This window comes from Lygodium microphyllum, chromosome 28 (genome assembly GCF_053477565.2).
Source record: "Lygodium microphyllum isolate KBCC chromosome 28, Lygodium_microphyllum_v1.1.10, whole genome shotgun sequence".
In the NCBI taxonomy this organism is placed as follows: domain Eukaryota; kingdom Viridiplantae; phylum Streptophyta; class Polypodiopsida; order Schizaeales; family Lygodiaceae; genus Lygodium; species Lygodium microphyllum.
This window is the reverse complement of record NC_141162.1, coordinates 72,915,165-72,937,525: the sequence shown is the minus strand read 5'-3', so window position 1 is coordinate 72,937,525 and position 22,361 is coordinate 72,915,165. Positions and strand designations below refer to the sequence as shown.

The window sequence follows — 22,361 nt, the reverse complement described above, 5'->3', positions numbered from 1 at the left end:
TTAGAATCCACTAAGTATCCATTAGGTGGTAGTAAAGCTTTGTGGAGTTCTCTTGTCATCCTTTGATACGGCATAAGTCTGTCACGTTGGTCTTTTGTAATATGCATAAATATCCATGTAAAGAATCTTCATCTTTGGTAGTTTGCATAAGAAATCTCATTATCTTTGTTATTTGTTTTGATATTGACATATACTAAGACCATACGCTCATAAATATAACACCAGAAAGCATCATGACTACCATGTCGAATAATGTCATCCAAGAATTCTCCAAAACCTACATTTAGTAAGGCAAGAAAATATATACGATTAAAGTGAAATATAATTGCTATATAAATGAAGAAAATAAGAAAATAAAAAATATTTATATCTACAACATGTTCCAAAGGAGCCGAGTTTGATCCTAAGAGCTCCTCAGAGCTTACTCTCCATGAACCAAGCAATTCTCTCAAAGTGTCTATATTTTCTCTAGACCAACCATGGTCACGAGTGTAGTTGTAAAAAGCATGAGCAATGTCTATTAGAATCAATCCTAGGTCATAGAATACCTTCGGAATACCTTCAATGTCACATAGTAAATAAGGCAAACACCATTGAATCCACTTTTGATTTTCCTCAGCCTTGTAGCTCTCACAATACTTACTAGGATATCTTGGCCAGCGACCATAACGAATAGAGTATGGTGTCACTTTAGTGACACGATGTGTTGTCTCATCAATTTTTACTTTCATCCTATTATCCACAGTCCTTATTAGAGCACATATATATTTTGAGAACAAATTTAGAGCCAAAATATGCATGCAATTATATACAAGGTCCAGGGATAAATCAAAGCCATAGAGTTCATATAGTCTCCACAAGCATGATCTACCAGAAAGTCCCACATCTTTCAAAATCTCTTCTCTTTCTGCTTGGGTGAGGGCTCGCTCTGCCATAGTCAAAGAACTAAGCATTTCATTGGTTGATCTTTTAATTGGTCTATATCTCAACAGGAATCTATTTTGATCATACAAGTAACGTCCTGAGCCCTCATCCTCCAAAGTGGTTATTGCTTTGTCTCTACGACAAAACGATTGACCATCATCTTTGAAAGATCCAATCTTGCACTGAGCTGGATGGTCTCCAGTTACCATCATTAGCATAGTACGTGCAATGAATCTTCGACTAAGAGAATTTTCATGCTCAACAATTTGTGTGACTGGATAATTGAAGTCTACTTCAAATCCATCAACAAATAGACTTTCTAATTCATCTATTAATGGCTGCATGAATATGTGAAAGAGTTTACTAGAGCTTCTAATAACTTTTTTGCAACTGAATGGAATAAATAAAACCGGTATAACTCCAATAAAGGAGCTCTTTCCAACATTGAGAATTTTGATTTCAACAACTCCACAATTCTTCTGGGTTGTCTTTGAGGCTTGAAATCCATCCCAATGTAATAACAAGGCGAAATTGCGTGGATCACCCTATTTATCACAAAACACACCACATTTTAGTAACCTATATCAAATTTCATTTATATTAATTAAAAAGATGAGCATGATAATAAAGTGTACCTTACAAATCCTTTTATACCCATGTATGTGAGTTCGACATGATTTGCAGATAAACTTGTAGGCATTCTCAATATCATCCCATGAATGATCAAGCAATGATGACCTTTGGGCAGAAGGCCAAGCTGTATAGACTTGTTTGCAATGCATGTTATTACATATCAATGGAAGCTCAAAGTATGATTTAGGATTCCAAAAATTATTTACACTTTTGCATTTTGTACCATCCCAAAACTCATCTATTGTAGAATCACAAAGTGTATTCTCCTGTATTAACCATTTGTTTTTATTTCTCCACATTTCTAACAATTCATGGCATAGAGTTCTACTTCTAGTTAGTAGACACAATTGTTCTCTAATGGAGACATAGTCAAAAGAGAGTATATCTTTTCTCGATAGAGAACACTTGGAACACTTTTCACAACATTGTGAACAATCACGCTTTAACTTCTTTCTTCCTCCTTTTCTCGTGTTACACAAGCATTCAATTGTATCTCTAATGTAGTTATCCTCCTTGCTTGGCTGATAAAGCAATGGTGCATGAATAGAGCTCTCACTTCCTTGGCATACCCTGTAACGTTGGGAGTTAATCATACCTAGCCGTGTGAACATGATATCAAGTTTCTCCCAACAAGTAGGAATATTTATACCAATCAAGTCTCCATCCCATGTGTTAGTCATTTGCACTAGTAGTTTGGCCAAGCTTGGCATATATATATTGTCCATATGTGCTTGGGGGGGATTAGAACTGACTATATCACCAAAAAGAATTTTAAGCATTTTATCTTGAAACTCAATTGTGTTGAGATATTGAGTTAGAGAGACAGTTCTAGAGACAGGACCACAGGTCCAGGAGATAGAAGAGGAAGTACCACAAGTGGCAGAAGAAGTTCCCATGATGCCCCTGTTGGAAGAAAAAAGGAAGATGAAAATGGGTGTTGCCCCATTCCCTAACCGGTTAGAGAAGCTAGTGGATCCTATTAAGGAATACAATCTGGTCAGTGATCTAGATACCTTTAAACCAAACCTCACATTCCGACAATTATTGGTGTTGTCTCCCAATTTCCGAAAACGGTTCAAAAGTATATTGACAAGATGACATGGATTAAGGGTTGCTCCCTCAATAGCAACAAAGTCCAACAAAGCTTCAGAGCCTGTAAAAGAAGTGGACGTAGCTAACGCCTTCCTAGATCCGGGTACACCAGAGACTGGCGTGTGGATTGAAGGCTACTTCATTGCAAATGCACTGATTGATGGTGGTTCATCAGTGAACATTATGACGGGTGTGACAATGAAGGATCTAGGCCTACAAGGTGTGCAACCCACACAATGGCTCATCAGATTGGTGGATCAGAGCAGAATCAAGCCTTTGGGCATTCTCCCATATGTAAAGACTACAGTGGCTGGAAAAGATTATTGCCTAACCTATCTGGTGGTGAAGCCAAACTCTTATGGTACATCCTACCCTCTGTTACTGGGTAGACCATGGCTTTTTGAAGCCCGAGCAAGGACGGATTGGTTCAAAGGAACCTTGACCTTGGGTAGAGGACCTAACAAAGTGGTACTGAAGCTATATGGTGCTCAAAAGGGACATGGATCCACCTCCTTGGAATTATCTTCTGACTCCCCTAATGAGGCTGCAGATGGAACATCAGCAGATAAAGATGATGTCAAACAGATCCTTCCCAAGAAAACAGTGGCACGTTCCTTAACAATGGATACTGTAAGCCAACTCCCAAAAGATGCAAAGCCATTATCAATGGGTGAATATTTTCTGCCTGAACCAGGAACGATTTTCGAAATCACTTCTGACAGTGAGATAGAAGCATGGATGTACTGCTCTCCCTGTTACATGGCCATAGCAGAGCTAGAGACAGAGGCAGAAGAGGAAACAGAGATCCACTGGTGATATGCCAGGGTGACCGTTGCGCATTTATGTCACCGACTTGTCAGTTGTAGATGCGGTTGGTACATCGCCCATCCCTTATCTACTCTAGTTCATGGCTCAGTTAGTATGCCATCTCAGTTAGTTGAGTTTGGTTTGAGACCCATATATAGGGTTCTTCTATTTCTATGTACTTGAGTTCTTTTGGCTTACACGACTAAGAAGAGGAAAATTGTTTTCAGCCTCCATCTTTGTGTGTATTCCCCCATTGTGCAAGCAAGAAAGCTACAAGTGAGACTCATTTCTTCTCTTCCACAATCTTGACATGGTATCAGAGCCTTGTTCGTGGTAAGGAGCTCAAGAAAGCAAACCAAGTTCGCGGTGTTCTAGTAAGAGGACCAGTGTTGCTTTCATTTTTCTGTTTTGGGAGCAAGTCCCTGCAGGTAGCACAGCCGGAAAGTGCAAGAGTGCATTGTCTCAGATTGAGATGCCCTTCACGGTGTAGCAAGAGGGTAGTATATGCTACGTGAGACGGGTTTAGCCCTTGGTTGCTATGTTTTTTTTATTTGAGGCCATTTCGGGGCCTGTTTTGGAGGCGGAAGTTTTCTGCACGCACTTAGAAAAAGGTCGTGTTTTATGTTGTGTGACCATTGTTCTACAAGTCGGTGAAAAGTTACTGTAGAAATTGCATCGTATGCCTGTGCGCAGAGACATTGGGAGTTACATAATCATCCTTGTTGCCTGTTGATGCAAAACCGTCACTAGGAAGTGACTGTGTGGTCAAATACCACTTTCGTCAGTTTTGCAGATTTTCCCTTGTGAGACTAAAGCTGTGTTCTTTGCAGTGACAGAATTTTTTGCAGTGTTCTGTAATGGCGTCTGATTCTCTTTCACAGATTGTCACTGAAAAGCTTGACAAGAATAACTTCCAAGCATGGAAGTTTAGAATGACGAATTTCCTTATGGGAAAAGGATATTGGGAATTCATTGCAGGAAATGAAGAAGAACCAATTCTTCCTGATGTTCCCAATCAACAGCAAATGCAGGCATTTAAAGCATGGCATGAGAGAGCCAGGAAAGTTATGTATTGCCAGTCTATCAGCATTTCAGACTCTATGATTGTGCATATTCAAGATGCAAGTATGCCAAAGGAGGCATGGGATACTTTGTCAAAAATGTATAGCACAAATATGCAAACCAGGAAAATGCAGCTCAAGCAAGAGTTGCACAATGTGCAAAGAGAAAGTATGAGCATCAATGACTACCACATGAAGGTGAAGAAGATTGCAGATGCACTTGCTTCCATTGGGTCGCCAGTGGAAGATGATGATTTAGTTTCTGTGACCTTGAATGGTCTAGGAAAGGATTATGCACAGTTTCGAACATCCATTTCCGTCCGTGAAAGATTTTCTGATTTTGAGGAGTTGATTGCTCGTCTAATTTCTGAGGAGCAGAGAAATGGTGGTGCATCTTCTTCAGAAGGAACTTCAAAAGAAGCTGTCTTCTACTCAAATTCTGGAAGAGGTAGAGGCAGAGGTAGAGGAGGCTGATCTGGAGGCCGTGTTAGAAATCAAAATATACAGCAAACTCAAGAAAACCAGTCCTTTGGAGGAGGACGCGGTAACTCTAGAGGCAGGGGGAGCCAAAGAGGTCATGGTGGATGGCAAAGAGGCCAAAATGCAAACAACAATGTTGAATGCTACTACTGTGGTAAAATGGGTCATATGGCTAAAGACTGCTATAAAAAGCAGAATGACATCATGAATGGAAAATTGCAACAACGGAATTATGCATCTTCTAGTAGACAGGGTGATGACAGAAATGAGCATTTGTTTATGGTGCAGCACATGACTAATTCTGTGACAAGTGTAGAAGAAAGCAACGATGTGTGGTATGTTGACTCAGGTGCATCAAACCACATGACAGGTCATGCAGAACGGATGCAGGATGCAAGAAAAATGGAAAAACTAGGATTTGTGGAGACTGGTGATGATACTGCACATCCTATTGTGTAGATTGGAAATATTCATTTGTCTATGCAGGATGGGAAAAAGAAATACATGTCGAATGTATTTCATGTCTTGAATATCACCAAGAACCTGGTTTCTGTTGGTGAAATGGTTGAGCAGGGCTTGTAGGTCAAATTTAATTCTCATGGATGCTTTGTTGAGGATATGAAAAATAAAGGTCGCTTGATAGCAAAAGGAAAGAAGAAGGGCAGAATGTTTACGTTCGATGCAGACATGCCTGAATTGAGTGCAACAATGTTTGCACATGGGACCGATGTAGTTACAGATATTGATATCTGGCATAAACACATTGGTCATGTTAATGTACAACGACTTAAATCAATGCAAGCCCAAAATATTGTTGCAAGATTACCTAAATTCAAGGTTGCAGAAATGTATAAGGTATGTGAAGCCTTTCAATTTGGAAAACAGGCAAGGAAACCATTTCCTAAACATGTTCAAGAGAGTAAGAAGCCATTGGATTTAATCCACTCTGATGTGTGGACATTCTTCGCCATGGACAGGCAAATTGAGATCAGGAGAATCTTCTCAAAGCAATGCAGATAGTGATATACAGGTATCACGAAAAGGAAAAGAGAAGGTAGATCAGCCCATGTTTGATGTGAATGCAGGTCACTCTTATGTGGATGGTGAATCCAGTGGCTTAGAATAGAGCATTGATGATGAGTTGGGTATTCCTTCTATTGTTACACCTGGAGTAAGGAAGACTAGGGATGTTTTGAGAGCACTTGGGAGTGAACCTAATTTGCGCAGGTCTACCAAAGCTAGGTATCCTGTGGATAGGCTGAAATATGATGGATTTACAGCCATTCACTATGCCTATATGGTCAAAGTGATACAGGAACCAGAACCCACTTCTTTTGAGCAAGCCATGGAAAAGCCATGGATGAAGAAATGGATGCCTTGGAAGCAAATGCTACATGGGAATTGGTACCTTTGCCTAAAGATAAGAATGCAATTAGTTGTAAGTGGGTTTATAAGGTGAATCACAATGCAGATGGTTCTGTGAACAGATACAAGGCAAGATTAGTAGTCAAGGGGTATGCACAAACATATGGCATTGATTATGAAGAAACATTCAGTCCCGTTGCAAGGATGGCAACCGTAAGAGCAATCATTGCTATGGGTGTATCAAAGGGATGGTCTTTACATCAAATGGATGTAAATAATGCCTTCTTGCATGGTGATTTGCAAGAAGAGGTCTATATGGAATAGCCACCAGGTTATGTGCATGCTGTTCATCTTGAGTTTGTTTGCAGGTTGAAGAAAGCCTTGTATGGCTTGAAGCAAGCACCTAGAGCATGGTCTGACAAGATAGGACAGTATCTTGTCACTATTGGCTTTCAGATTTCCAAGGCAGATTTCTCACTTTATGTGAGAAAAACAGAGAAAGGTATTATGCTGCTTGTCATTTATGTTGATGATTTGATTATCACAGGTGATAGTGATGAAGATATCATTCATGTGAAAATGCTATTGAAGCAAAAGTTTGAGATGAAGGATTTGGGAGAGCTGCGTTATTTCTTGGGCATTGAGGTGATTAGATCACCAAGTGGGATATGGCTCTTACAGAGGCAGTATGGATTGGATATGCTGTCCAAATATGGAATGACAGGCTGTAAGCCTATTTCAGTTCCTTTGGAGCAGAATGTGAAGTTGAGCACAAATGCAGGTGAGCTTCTCGAAGACCCTACTATGTATAGACGCATAGTAGGAAGTTTGATTTATATGACTATTACGAGGCCAGATTTGAGCTATGCTATTGGATTGGTAAGTCAGTTTATGCAGGCTCCAAGGAAACCACATTTGGATGCGGCTAGATGCGCATACTCAGGTATGTGAAGTCCACATTGCAGTATGGACTATTTTATGAGACTGGGATTCAGATACAGTTGCATGGATACACTGATGCTGATTGGGTTGGTAGTATTTCTGATAGACGATCTACCAGTGGATATGTGTTCTCTTTTGGGAGTGCTGCAGTCACTTGGAGCAGCAAGAAACAGCCTACAGTTGCCTTGTCGAGCACAGAGGTTGAGTACAGGGGCGCAGCAATGGCTGCATGTGAGGTAGCTTGGTTGCATAAGCTACTTTATGATATGCATTAGCCTACAAATGGGCCAGCTGTCATTTATTGTGACAACATGAGTAGTATACACTTGGCAAATAACCCAGTCTATCATACTAGAACAAAGCACATTGAGGTGCATTATCACTATGTGCAGGAGAGGGTTTTACTAGGTCTTATTGATCTAGTTTATGTTAGCACAGAGGATCAGGTAGCTGATATATTTACGAAGGCATTGGGCGCAGAGAAGCTGCGCAAGTTCAAAGACCTGCTTGGTGTGCAGGAATTGGGATTGAGCTCGAGGGGGAGTGTTGAGATATCGAGCTCCACTCGTGATATGCCAGGGTGACCGTTGTGCATTTATGTCACCGACTTGTCAGTTGTTGCAGATGCGATTGGTACACCGCCCATGAATAATAGCTAGATGACATCTATCCTTATCTACTCTAGTTCGTGGCTCAGTTAGTATGCCACCTTAGTTAGTTGAGTTTGGTTTGAGACCCATATATAGGGTTATTCTATTTCTATGTACTTGAGTTCTTTTGGCTTACACAACTAAGAAGAGGAAAACTGTTTTCAGCCTCCACCTTTGTATGTATTCCCCCATTGTGCAAGCAAGAAAGCTACAAGTGAGACTCCTTCCTTCTCTCCCACAATCTTGACAAATTGAAGCTTGATGCTCATCCCAAAGTGCTTGCAATTGAATTATTCTTTGAACGATTTTGTCAAATAAAGATGGTTCAACATCATCCATCTCAAACGCTTCATGTTGTGGTTCCACCTCATTATCCTCCCTTTTATCTAAATTGTCAATCTCATCTGATGGGTCATTATGGACCTCATCTCCCATGTCATTATGCTCTAGTAGAATGCCATCTTGTGGTAGTCCTTGAGAGTCACGTAAACCAAGATTAGTAGCGAGACTCTTAAATCTTTCCTCAATTTTCATGTGTCTTGCATATGTTGAGTGAGGAACCATACGTCCACCTCCACAATATGTTCTGCATGTACACCACAAACGCATGTGTCTAGGCAAAGAGTGAGATGATGGTTGATCCATAGGAGGGTTATCTTCACTCATAGGAACATCATTGTTAGTAGAATTTTGACCTTCTTGATGAGACAGAACTGATGAATGTATTATCCCATTAATATCCTTGCAACTGTGTGCATAGTAAGTTTGTCTAGTAACATTCTGATAACCAAGGGTTGAATGCCTACACTTATAATTGCACTGACATCTCCTTAAATTATTCATTATGGCTTCCTGAAACATAGACATAAATAAAAAATAATCAATCTATATATTAAAGTTACATATCAAAGGTGGAAGATTGATATGCTAAAGCATATAGAAAAGTTGATTTATACTTTAGAAAAGATAAATATTTCTCAATAAGTGTATGAACTTAAATCACATAAGTGTACGAATTGATTCATATATGAAGGCACATTGAATATGTGATTTAGGCTTAAGAAAAATAAAGATTCTCAAGAACTATAAGCACATAGGAAAGGTTATACATCAAACGGGAAAAAAAAAAGCATTACTCAAAGGGAAGTAGACTTTTATCTATGGTGGAAATAAATTATATTCAAGAACCATAAGCATAGTCAAGGAGATTTAAGTAGAAAGCTACAAAGAGTAGAAAGTGTATGAACTTAAAGCACATAAGTGTACTAACTTATTCATATATGAAGGCACATTGAATATGTGATTTAGGCTTAAGAAAAATAAAGATTCTCAAGAATTGTAAGCACTTAGGAAAGGTTATACATCATGACAATTGGATATAAATGTAGGTTAAGATCCCTAATTATATTCTTATTGACATTGGCCATAAAGGTTTCTATGCTTTAATAGCCACTTCTACATACTTGCCCTTACAATCACTATAAGTCACTCAAAATCATCACCATCTCCCACTCGTCAAGTGCGTCACATCTATTGTTTGAGGGTAAACTTGGTATATGTAGTATCTTGCTACATCCCAAGTGAGTTATCATGTCAAGCATTGAAATAAGCATGTACAATCTATTGTTTATGGGTGAACTTGAGATATGGGGATGATGATGCCTTGATAACTATTACATGAGAGCTAACAAAGGCTCGCAAGGCTCTTCTAAGTGTGTCAAAAATGTATACTATGTATTATGACTTAGAAGAGCCTTTCTTATAAAACTCTTCTAAGTGTTATACATGTACTATGTATAACAACCGTAAGTACTAGCAAAAGTACATCCTTTGTTGAGATTTATTTGAAAGTTAGTGTTGATATATATCATGTCAAGCATTTTTTTCATGGCTATGCTCTTGAAAGGCACTCGAAAAAATTTTCCTTTCCTAAAGAAAGGCAACCTTGAAGAATTCCCTTCTTAAGAAAATAAAGTCCTACCTTGCAAAAATAAAGGTTGTTGACGACCTGCACCATACCTCCCACCAAGCTATACAGCCGCTGGACCGCGATAATGGCGCTGCTGGCCAGACGATGAAATGCCTAGCCGTTTAAACAGCGCTGCTGCAGGATGGAACGCCTAGTGTAGCGCTGCTGGACGAAAAGCGTGCCTAGCTCAAAGAAAACCACCTTCTGGACAAAATACAACTGCAGATGCGGCCACTTTACCAGGCGTGCGTGCATGTGGACGGATGCGGCTCTAGCCTGCTCTTTTCCCCGAATGCGCTGCAACAGGAGTACCCATGCTCACCTTTGCGTAGTATTCTCCGCCCCCGTCTACACTCAGCAAAGCTTCCACTAGGTCGCTCAATGAGAATGACCTAGCTTTCTTCCACGAAACACCGGCAGCTGATGTTGATCGACTGTGCAAATCAATCGCAAAGGATCAGGAATTGTCCCCTCTTGATCCACTGGTCCTGCAGTTGCATCATAGGTCGTCGACGTGCCGCAGCTGCCAGGCATTCATCTCAATGTACCTGCAGTAGGTAGTAGGATGTGGCAATAGATCTATTGGTACTTTGGGTTCTGGCGGTAGGGCTCCCTTGTCTTCATGATCAATATTAGTGGCGTTGTGGTTTAGGCTAGCAGAAAGAGTACTCCGTGCAGCTACAGGATTGACGAAACCTAGAACGCAAATGCTGAGTCAAATGGGCACCGTGAGGAAAATGTTGCAGACGCTAGCTGCCATGGAGCGAGGTATTTGGATGACATTGGGGGATACTAGAGCTCATTGCTACTGCGGGTACTGGTCAAAGGAGCTGTACTGAGACAAATCTATGGCAAACGTGCGCAGTAAGGACTCAGGGATTGCATGATCATGCATAAGGCCGACTAGGGAAGTTTGGGGTGTCCCGCTCTTTTTTTTTTCCCCCTTTTGTTATGATTATAAAACTATATATCTTTTCATAATAATATTATTAGAAGGTGGGGGCAGGTGCCACGTGGCAGCCTACCCCACCCCCCTTATCACCACGTGTCACCCCCCCTCTCTCTCTCTCCCGGCGCGAAGCACCGAGAGCTAGGCGTGGAGCGCCTAGTACACACACACACACACACACACACACACACACACACGCACACACACAAAGCGTGTGTTTTCATAGCACTTCTTCACTCATGTATAAAATTAAACTCAAAATCACAAGGTAACCAAATCCATAAGCATACATAGACACATCAAATTACCACATGCACAAAAATACATGTTAATGCATATCCACATCATCCTTGATGCACAATCATGTTCACTAAGAACACAACGGAGATGCTACCATAGCCTGAGCACCAAATTTTGGTGTAGTTGCTCGTGATGTACTGCATGGCTTGGTGTCGTGAGGGGGGCCCCACTACTCGATCCAGTCCACTTGACTCCTCACTTGTGGCTCCGTGCATGGCTTGGTCAAGATGGAGGGAGAGTGAGTGATCCACGGGCCCGACTTCTTTTAGCTTGCTCCAGGTTTTCAAGCATTACACACATCCACCATGACGATCCATACATCCTAGTAGCCAGGCATCTGAAAGGGTCCCCACACAGGGTAAGTGTTATTTTATAGTGGACCACATAACCACTCGCCCTTAGGCAGTTGCATTTCCTTTGGCACCTACTCCGCCGTTCCAGCCATACCAACACAGTAGCTCGACTCTGGAGACACGACCTAGCTTTGCCCACTTATTTGTATCGCTCGCTAGCATCCACGAGCTCCAGTTTCTTTGTCCTCATTGGCACCTACGAGTTTCAGATGGTCTAAAAACAAAGAGATCGTGACATGGCTTTGCTCGCTTCTTTACATGCTCGTCGGCCTCTATGAGCCCTCACTTGTTTATGGTCGTAGAGGCATACGAGTCTCAGTCTAATTCATGAAGCACATTTGGCTTGGTTTCTTTTCATTCGCCCCAGGTCCACGAACGGTGACCCGATTTCTTTAGGCTGCCTCCAAGCTTAAGAGCTAACATTTTTACATTCTCTCATGTCAAGAATTTTGAGAGAATGTGGGGATTCCCTTTGGTGTCATTGAATTGAGGTGCATCACACTTAAGCAAGAGGTAACTTGCATAAGTCTACATGAAAGCATACCAATTTTGTTTACGATTGACCTCTCCCATGGTATTACTGTTGCAAAGAGGACGATGATGTATTACATGTATACATGCAAGAAATTTAGGTAGCCATCACTCAAAAATTTATTTCATCGTGCTATTGCTTTTGGGAGACTTTTGTGGATCAACAATACTTGGACACATTTGGAAAGCATATTTCTAGACAATAGGGATAATAGAGGCATCACATATATTTCTTCCTATTCCATCATTTATGCTACTATAGATTGGGATGAGGATTCTCTATATGGTTGGTATGATACTTCAAACACCTACTCCAGGGCTAGTCCATATCCCAATGTCATCCAACTTATAGGAATGATTATGCCTTGGATTATGTGGGGCATGATATGGACTACAATATGATGCTTGTGCATTATACTTGGACCATGTTGGTCATTATCAAGAGACCACGGATCATTCACACGCCACCTCCTCAATAGGATGTCGATGCCCTCTAGGAAACACATGCACAAATTTTAGGTAGCTAACACTCGTATTTTATTTCAGTGCATTATTGCATTTGGGAGCCATTGGTAGATTTCCTAGTACTTCGATGCTCTTAGGAATTGTATTCTTCAATGAATGATAATAGAGACTCATGGCAATTCTAGCATAACTAAATACAACAAAAACATTGATACTCTTTAAGGATGAAATTCAATGTTTCCTTTGGTTCTAATCCACAACATCCAACACATTTTACTAACCTAAATGCTAATTCATGTAGTTTCATTTGAGAATAGAACCCCCAATGCATGTAGTGTGATATGAACATAATGTGGTTGGATGCATCTACATCATCAATACTTTCTTATTTCTCATCCTCTTGCTTGATGATTTGCTTCCATTGTTTGTTCTTGTTCTCTCCTGCTTGATTGTCTTTCTTCAACATCAGAATCTCTATAGACTTACATGTCCTCAATGTGCAAGTGTGTCCGACACTAGCATGTGCCATCACTTTCCATTACACACCTTGCAGTCTTTTCACTCTCACATGGTATACACCTTTCAAGCACGTCACATGATATTGGAAGATACTTTCAAAAACACATAACGGAAGGTTGTTATACATTACAAGATTGGTATGCATACACACACAAAAACACACACACACACACACACATCATTTCATTGCAATACTATAAAAAACAATCTAATAGTAGCTAAAAAGGTTGCATTTTTTGGTAATTTGCCACTTTGACTTCATTTTTCCTAGGTTTATTTGGGAATATGTGTTGTACAGATATAATACAACAAAATCTTTGATTATGTATGTTAAATCAAACCACCTAGTACGTTATTCCATTATAGCCCCATAGAGAGAGAGAGAGAGAGAGAGAGAGAGAGAGAGAGAGAGAGAGAGAGAGAGAGAGTCGAGCACAAAGTTGTTACCCTTAAGACTTCATTTTTCTTAGGTTTATTTGGGAATATGTGTTGTACAGATATATAATACAACAAAATCTTTGTTCGTGTATGTTAAGTCAAACCACCTAGGAGTACATTATTCCATTATAGCCCCTTATATATATATATATATATATATATATATATATATATATATATATATATATATATATATATATATATATATATACACATATATATATATATATATATGCATACATACATACGTAGAGAGTGAGAGAGAGCGTGCACAAAGTTGTTACCCTTAGAAGTTAATGTTAATGTTATAAATACAACTATAATATATTTAAATTCTCATGATTAATTTTAGTTTACCAATCCTTTCTTGTATACCCATCATAGCTACCCATGTGGTCTAGGAATGGGGCCTGAATGAAAGTTAAACATAGAAATAAAATAAATAAAATACTAAATATTAGTAAAGTAAAAATAAGATTGATCTAGTCACCTTAGTCGAGTATGTGGGCTAGGTGTGGGGCCAGCAAGTTTGGCTAGGTGTTGTATACCCAAAGCTAGAAATTTTAGTGTTGTATAAGTTGCAGCAAAGGCACATGCTCGAGTACTAGCACAAGAGGCACATGCTATGGTTGCACAATAATCTCTTAATCACTTGGCATTTCTAGAAAAGACATATGTTGTAAATGTGATTATAAGAAAATAAGCTCGAATGCTTGCATGGGAATGGAGGGGATAATGGTTGGCATGGAGCATTGTGGAATTGTAATATCTTATGTTTTGTCCACGCATGTGTCTCTTTGGGTGTGAAGGGGGGGGACTCGTGGATGAAATTAAAACAAAGGTTGAATAATCTTTACAAAAGCCTTTCCTTTCTCTCGTCAACTGGAGCCGCCTCAAATTGCAATTGAAATATATATTCCTCGTCGTTTTCATTTATCTTATCCTCATCAGCACTGTGATAGTCATCATCACCTTTGTCCTTACCTTCTCGAAACCATCATTATCAACTTGAATTGAGAAATAGAGAATTGTGATAAACATCATCTTTATCTCATCCTCATTGTACCTTTAATTCCCTATTACATAAAAGTAGGGCAGCTGCAGCAATGACTACAGTTTATGGAGCAACCTTGGAAAACTCCACCATATTGCAACCCTTCATCAACGTAGTCGATCTCCTCTACCACCGTTACCTTGCTCAGTAACACATACCACTCCATCCAAATCTGTAGACCCCTCTATAACCACTCCTCTCTTGATAGCTTTTGGCTCAGCTTTTATTATTGCGATTAGTCCAGTAGCCTGACTTGCTCAGGTCACAGTAGCAGACTGATATCTATTCATGGTGTCATCATTCTTTGTGGACATTGTAATTAGAAATGCTACTTGATATTATATGTAAACTTAGCTTTTTAGCAACATAGACAAGTTTAAAGAAGCAAAGATAAAGCTACGAGAGTGCCAATGAGTTTGAAGGAAACTATCATTATTTGGAGGAGGAGTTGCCTTGTATTCATGGAAGAGTGGACCACTTAGAAAGCATCCAAATTTGAAATGCAAGAATAGGCACGTGAGAGACCAGAGAAGACAACCCTTGAGACTCAAGCCTAGAAGAGAGAATCAACTTCAAGCCTTAACACCTATAGTCCATAACATTTATTTTGAGAGCATGTTAGACCATTAATCTTTTACTACAAGAGTCAAATCATTTTTATCTTTTTATTATAAAAATATTAAAATATGTGTTCTTCTATCATACATAAGATTGGAATGATTTTAATGTACTCATCATAATAAGGGTGATATTGAAGCTCTATAATGCCTATGATGGTTCATCTTGCCTTCTTTGGAAACTTATTGAAAGTGGAAACGTTTACATTACTCCATACGATGACAAAGTACATGTGAGAGTTTTGTTTTGTTGTGATGGAATATGGTGCACCTTTTTTTCAAATTATAAAGGTCAATGCTAAGGTATGAAGAAAATTTGGTGCCTTTGAGACTTCATGTGGAACAATCTTTTGATCATACAATGAATAGTCCTTTCCTTGAGATGCATACAATGCTCTATATCTCGTGTGGCAAATGTGATATATATCATGTGGTGATGTCTAGCTACTAGTTGTCTTAGTGAGTTGCTGCCATGTCCAAAATTTCTTTTGGTTCAATTCTTAAAAAAGAGAAAGATTAGTATCTTGAATTAAGAGAGTGATGACTCTTCACTTGAGGGATTGATTGCATGAAGAATATTGTGAGAATCAAGAACAACCTACTAGTTCTAGGTGTTTTGACTTGAGAATGTTCTTACATGCTTACAAAACCTAAGAAAAGGAAGATATCATCTAGAGTTTGAGTTGAGTCTAATAACATTAGATTCAGTGATAGAAGGATCCTCATTGGATAGAAAGATTTAAGAATACTTCTTGGAGGAGAGTTCAATTATCTATGTTGGTGGCTTAGGGTTGTAGCACTTGTTAGATATCCTCACAACTTGAAAAGGGATTTTGAGGGAGGTGAGATGTCTGTAAGAGTACACCATTGGGCAAAGGGAAATTAAGGCATAGGAAAGCTGCTTCTTTGTAGTTTGATATGAAGATTGTTTCCCCTTGAGCATGTAGTTGATGTTGCTAGTTTTATCACGTAAGTCTATCAACCCCCAAGTTGATGTTGAGTGTAAATATGGTGAGTGGATGAGGGAGCCGCTATAGGTCAAGCAACACTCGAGTTTTTAGCATAGTTGCAAATCTTTTGGGTAAGTTGCATGTTTCTCCCAAGGAGATTTCATAAAAAATCATGAAAAAACTACTTATTTTCAAAAATTGGGTTCAATGTTAACATGTGCTTTTTAAAAAAATCCCAAATCTAGTAGTTTTTTTAATTATACTTCTTTAGTGATAAATATTGTTAGTAAATTGGATATTTTTAAGTAGTTTATATTCACACTAGTACATGGTTAACTATCAAGAGTTTTATCCATCACAAAACTATGCATTTTGTTTATCTTCACCTTTAAAGTTTTAAACAAATTTTGATCTTAAAGCTGTCAACTATTTTGACCCCTTAAATAACTCTTTAGATATCCAATGGATTTTCTACACTTGATATTTGGAATAATATTAATATATATTCTAGGATGTACATATTGATATATTAATACTTAGTAGTATTGCCTAATGAAAACAAGTATTGTATACTAAGTATTCTGCATCTCAATGAGATACTGACTTTAAGATGCCATATGTGAAGTGAATGTAGTAATTTTTCAATAAGATATTAACTTACACTTATGAAAGTAAGTGCTACATAAGAATTTACCACATACTCTTTGCATGAGAACTTGACTCTAGACCATGAACATATTTATTTGATTTCATAAATAGGAATACCTCATACTGGAGGACCCTCTAAATGGAAGTTATGTGGAATAATTGTCAAATGATTTATGAAGCTTTTGGGCACAAGATCCAAACTTGGTCTAGTTTATCAAATCATATTCACAAGATGAAACTTGCTCTACTTTTTCAAATCTCAATGCAAAAGTGGGCATCAATATTGCAAATCCAACAAAATTAATCGAGTTGATTAAAAAGGGTTGCAATATTAAGGAGCTACAATGAACAATAAATAAACGATTCAAATTTAATAAAATGCATCAAGGTAGATTGTAAGAATTGTATTAAATAATCTATATTTTCCAAGGAAAATTTCTCATACTGTGTAACTTTTCACTAAGTAATAGGGTTAAAGCTACATGGCTTATAATCATGTTGTGCACTATTTAAACGTATGTTACAAATATATAAACTCATAAACATGACGACCTACAACTTATAGAAAATATATGATTTCCAAATCTATGTAGGCTTGTTATAAGTTATACATCTATAAAGTACCTTTAATCACATCCTTATAATTCCTTATGTAGGGATTTTCAAAGGAATGTGGGGAATGCTCTATATTCCCTATTATAAGATGTAGGGAACGTAAGGACTTTCAAAGGAATGTAGGGAATGCTCTAAATTCCCTATTATAAGATGCAGGGAATGCAATTTCCTAGTTATAGATGGGGAATACGTACTTGTCTACATAGGAAATATTGGAGAATTTCCTATATTTCACCAAATTGCCTATGTGGGGAACGATTGAAAGTTCCTTGTGATGCGCCCGTGTGAGAATATGATGACAGGCATGCATCATCTAAATTAATTATTCAAATAAATATAAAAAATCAAGCTACGGGCAAGTCACCGGAAGAGAACCGACACATCCGCAAAAATCTAGGGCCCATACTGATATTTATCTTCACCAGATGGGGGAGAGAGAGAATAGCTACTAGCAGCCAACTTGTAGGAGATTTCATGCCCAGGAGTTTCTGCCTCGACTAGGTTGAAGGGGGCAGCCTGCAGGTCCTGGGGGGGGTCGGGGGCGTAGGATGCAAAAAGCCTAAAGCTTGAAGGGCAGCCTTGACGTAGCCTCAAGCCTATAGGATGCAAGAAGTTCTAAATAGGAACCAAGAATGAGGAGGTAGCAGAAATTTCAAATAACATTGAGGCAACAAGTCACTTAAGTTGTACGACGAAACCAGAGTTTTTGGCACTCTTTCTCTCTCTCTCTCTGTCTGTTTGTCTGTCCCTCTCTCTCCAGTTTGCTGACAGCAATCCTAGCTCCCGAGTCAACTTTAATTATAAGTAAGGCTAAAGTATTTAAGCATTAAAGTTTGAACTTGAAAATTTTTGCATGTCGACGTCCTTCTAAAGGGCAGGCTTTGTCGTCGTAGTCGAGAATGACTAGTTTTACAAATCATTGAATGGTCGGGCGGGGCATTGTTTGTCGACGTTGATTTGCGAAGGCCCTCTTATTGGCGCTTAATGCAAAGAGTCGCCGGTGAAGGGACGTAGACGTGGAACGAAGAGCCGTGGAGAGAAAGAGATCATTCGGTTTTCTCGCAGACTAGTTTGTGCACTTGCTCTACGATTGCCCTTATAATAACAGAAGCCCATGTCAATATCCTAATTCGCGTCGGCAATGGGTGACCGGACGTCTCAACAGTTACGCCTCATTCAACACGAATGCGGGAATTAAGAGTCGCTCTGCAGATTCTGTATCTATGATCGGTTGAGGCTGCCAAATGCATTTATGGAGTCCGATCCGTCAAGACGTCGCACGCCGAGAAGGCATACCAGCCCTAGGAAAGATCAGGTACAGGCCGTTCTAGCTTATTGATCACTGGATTCCCAATGTTCTCCTGAGTCCATCTCTATGGAAGTTGATCCACAAAAAGCTGAAATCACTAGAAGCTTCACTCGTTTGCATTGTGTGACACTCTTTCCATTGTGAGAAATTGTCATTATTTACACATTGTAGGACAGTTAACGTGAGGAGTTCGTTGGTGCAGTTACTTTGGCGTGGTAGTGCCCGCACGACGAGTTTATTTAGACATTTTCTATTCGGAAAACTCTATGGTGTTTCTTCCTGCTTATTTCAGCATCATGAGCAGCGTGTCAAAGTTATACATGAACCCTAAAAACGGACTATCCCATCCCATGTATGCATAAGAAGTCTCACACAAATTTCCACTACAATTCTCACATTGTGTGAGCTTTTCTGGGGTTGGGGTTTGCACAGCATGGCCCGCCAACCGCACCTAGCTATGTGCACAGCGCTTCCCGACTAAAACTAGAGGCTGGTGATGGATAGGAGTTCCCTAGTTGCGGTGGGACTAGCATAACGAGTGCGACAGTGTTTACGATCCTTGTCCCCTTGCAACAAGGTTATTGTGTCGCAGCAGCCTTGTATTATATGGTGGCCGAAGCAGGGTAGTGTATGTGGTGGCTCCCTTCCACAAGCTCAGAACATTGGGGGACTTCGAGAAAAAAATGTGGATTAATGTGAGAAAACGTCTAAAACAGACTTGTTTTTTGTTTGCATGAGAAATTTGAAGGAGCTCGCGGATCAACAATATAGCACGACATACACAAGACTGCATGGAAGGAAACAGCTGCAGTTGCTGCCGCCGACGACCCTTACGACGCGAAGCAGAGCGGCGCGCAATATGCAAGAGCTTCTGGCCCGCGGAGCGGATGACTTGGAAGAAAAAGAGCAGAGGATGACTAAAGCTACACTTAACATGTCCATACGAGACAAGAATCAGGCCGGTGATCAGCACCTTCGTGAGCATCAACGAGTATTGATTACAGAATTAGACGTCGGAACGGGAGGCCTAGGGTCTCACGCGGACTACGGCCTGCATGGGGAGCAAACAAGTACAAATCCTAAAAATAATGATATTACTCACGGTAGTGGCAGCAGCTCCTCCTCTAAGATTAACAGATCAACAACGTCTTATACGCCCAGCGTCATGAGCGTCCACACCTCCACAGAAGGCCTGGATCAGGAGCTCTTTTATGACCAGGCGCTGCAGCCCGACACAATAATATCTCAGCCGTCCAGGTCATATATCACTAAATCTGACGAAGCTGGCAGCCTGATCAGCGCCAATAAACAAACAATTGGGTCAGGACCAGCCCATCAGGCGCCCCAATTTGCCGACGATATTCTAGCTGCATTACCAGCTGACGCTGACTGCAATAATACGGCCACCGGCCAGTACCATATAAATGCAGAGAGGGAGCGTCCGCATAATATATTGCAGCAGACTAAATCGAGCGGCGCAGACCACAAGCTGTGGCCAGAAGACCATGATGATGATGCTGGCCATCGCCAGCATTTTGTGATCTCTCGTATTCGGCATCATGATGATGAGGATCATGACCTCCGCCAGCAGCACCACCATCATCATCGTTATGATCGGTCTCGTCGCAGTGCTGCCAGGTCATACGGCCTCACGCGCCACCTCAAGCGATCTGGCAGCGCCATCGTGTCCCATGTGAACGCCCGCGTCGTCAAGAAGCTCAAGGTGGTCCCCGGCAGGATCGCCGCCCGGCCCCGCCACGTGGCCTTCGTCTTCGCTTCCTCAACCCTCGTCACTGCCGTTGGGCTGGCCTCGTATTGGTACCACTTGAAGGAGCTGAAGGAGCGAGAGAAGGCTCATCAGTTGAAGAGATGGTGGTGGTGGTGATCCTTCACCGAGAGAGGCCACAGATACTAATATGGCACTCAGCTCAGCTTCATCTACATATATGCTCTTATACTTTGTTTGTTTCATTTTATGTGCTCTTTCACTTTATGTGCTCTTTCACTTGGTTTGTTTCATTTTATGTGCTCTTTCACTTGGCTTTCTTTCCAATTCTGGTTTAAGTCTTCAGTTTCTTTCCTAACCTTTGTAGTTGTTAGCTTGTTGCTTCTTTCCAATATATCTTGTCTTGGGAATTAACTTAGCATTCTTTTGAACGTTTTAAATAAGTAAGGAGAACTGCATTATAGCATCTACGAACTGTAATGGTAAGGCTTGCAAGATTCATACATAATGAACGAGCTGTCCCATATTACTATACTTTATATGGGGTACATTGCATCTTTGATGACGACATAGCATAACAAGGCAAATATAAGATCCGTCTTGTGATGAACTTATAAGCATTGATAGACAATTACATCACAAGATAATGTACCAATTTATGGGTGTGACATAAGGCATGGTGAACGTAAACTATTGAGCAGGTTGTGTTTGTCTACACATAAGGAGCATGGTGCAACAATAAATCCAAAACTAATTTGACTAAAGACAATGGTATGTCAACATTTTGGATTTCCATTTTTAGATATTATATACATATCGCGATTTTTCAATCAAATGTGAGAGCATTTTTTGCATAGGTGACTGGATTGTCAAGAGACTAACTTACGGTAACTAGATACCAAAATGAGTAGATAAAATACTTCTCTCCCAACTGAAATGGCAAGTGTCTAGCTCTACACACGAAATTGTGCAACTTATATCAATATGGTTTGGATGGCCTCTTGTTAGAACCTTCAATGAATCTATTCTATCTATTAAGAAAAGTTTTACCTAGCCTCCTGTCAAAGCACCAAAAGCCTTACTGAGACTAAAGCGGCTCTCACATTTTTTTTTTGGTACTATTTCTAAAATTTACCACTCATGATACTAAGAGAAACCATAGAGATCTATGAAAGAGAGAAAGAAGACAACAATAGAATCTTTTTTGAAATCTATGAGAGAGGGAAATAAATTTGCAAGAGAGTTGTGATGAAAGAACCCACAACTTGAAAATACCTCACACACACACACACACACACACACACACACACACACATGCACTACAACAAAAAGGCCTCTTAGACGCACTTTTAGACGCAATTTTTGAATTGAGAGAAAATCTTACGGGCGTGTCTACCAGCCCGTCTATTTGTGCGTCTACCATTTCGTGTCTATAGTCGCATGTATGAGGAAATTTACATGCACCAATAGACGCACGGTAGACGCGCATATACACACATGAATACAAGCGTATAGGAAAACCAAAATTGTTGTTTATTTAATTTATTTTGTGCTTCTACCAGCACGTCTACATGGAAAATTAGACGGGCATATAGACACGTTCATAGACGCGCTTTTACACGCGCTAATAGACGCGAACGCAAAACCAAAAATCTCTTTTTTTTAAAGATATTTAATTTTTTTTAAATTTGAATTAGATAGCGTGTGTATAAGCGCGTGTACTTTGTATTTTATACATGAGTATAGACTCGCGTTTTCTGCAATTTAGACGCGAAGAACAGAACTGGAAAAAAAAAACCAGAGAGCAACCACATGCTCTCTGGTTTATTTTTCCCCCTCCCATACATCAAATTGTGGATTTGGGAAAAACACAATGGATCTAAAGGCACGAGAATTGAAAACAAAAATCCATGTATTCATTATAGATAAAACGCATTTACACGGGGAGTTTAAGTGCTTGCGAC

The 22,361-nt window shown here is 39.8% G+C and overlaps 1 protein-coding gene across 1 annotated transcript; it reads left to right on the top strand.

Moving 5' to 3' along the window:
• The first annotated feature begins 18,401 nt into the window (after nt 1-18,401).
• On the top strand, nt 18,402-20,664 carry LOC148011592 (uncharacterized). Its single transcript, XM_087670497.1, has 2 exons — nt 18,402-18,677; nt 19,420-20,664. The coding sequence occupies exons 1-2, from the start codon at nt 18,615-18,617 to the stop codon at nt 20,554-20,556; spliced, it is 1,200 nt and encodes a 399-aa protein (XP_087526623.1). The 5' UTR covers nt 18,402-18,614; the 3' UTR covers nt 20,557-20,664.
• Nucleotides 20,665-22,361: the final 1,697 nt, after the last annotated feature.

Excerpts from the sequence above, each read along its gene's own strand:
- LOC148011592 (XM_087670497.1), top strand. The coding sequence starts at position 18,615 with ATGGAGTCCGATCCGTCAAGACGTCGCACGCCGAGAAGGCATACCAGC. Across the intron at positions 18,678-19,419 it reads CCAGCCCTAGGAAAGATCAG|GAGCTCGCGGATCAACAATA; the intron begins GTACAGGCCGTT and ends AGAAATTTGAAG.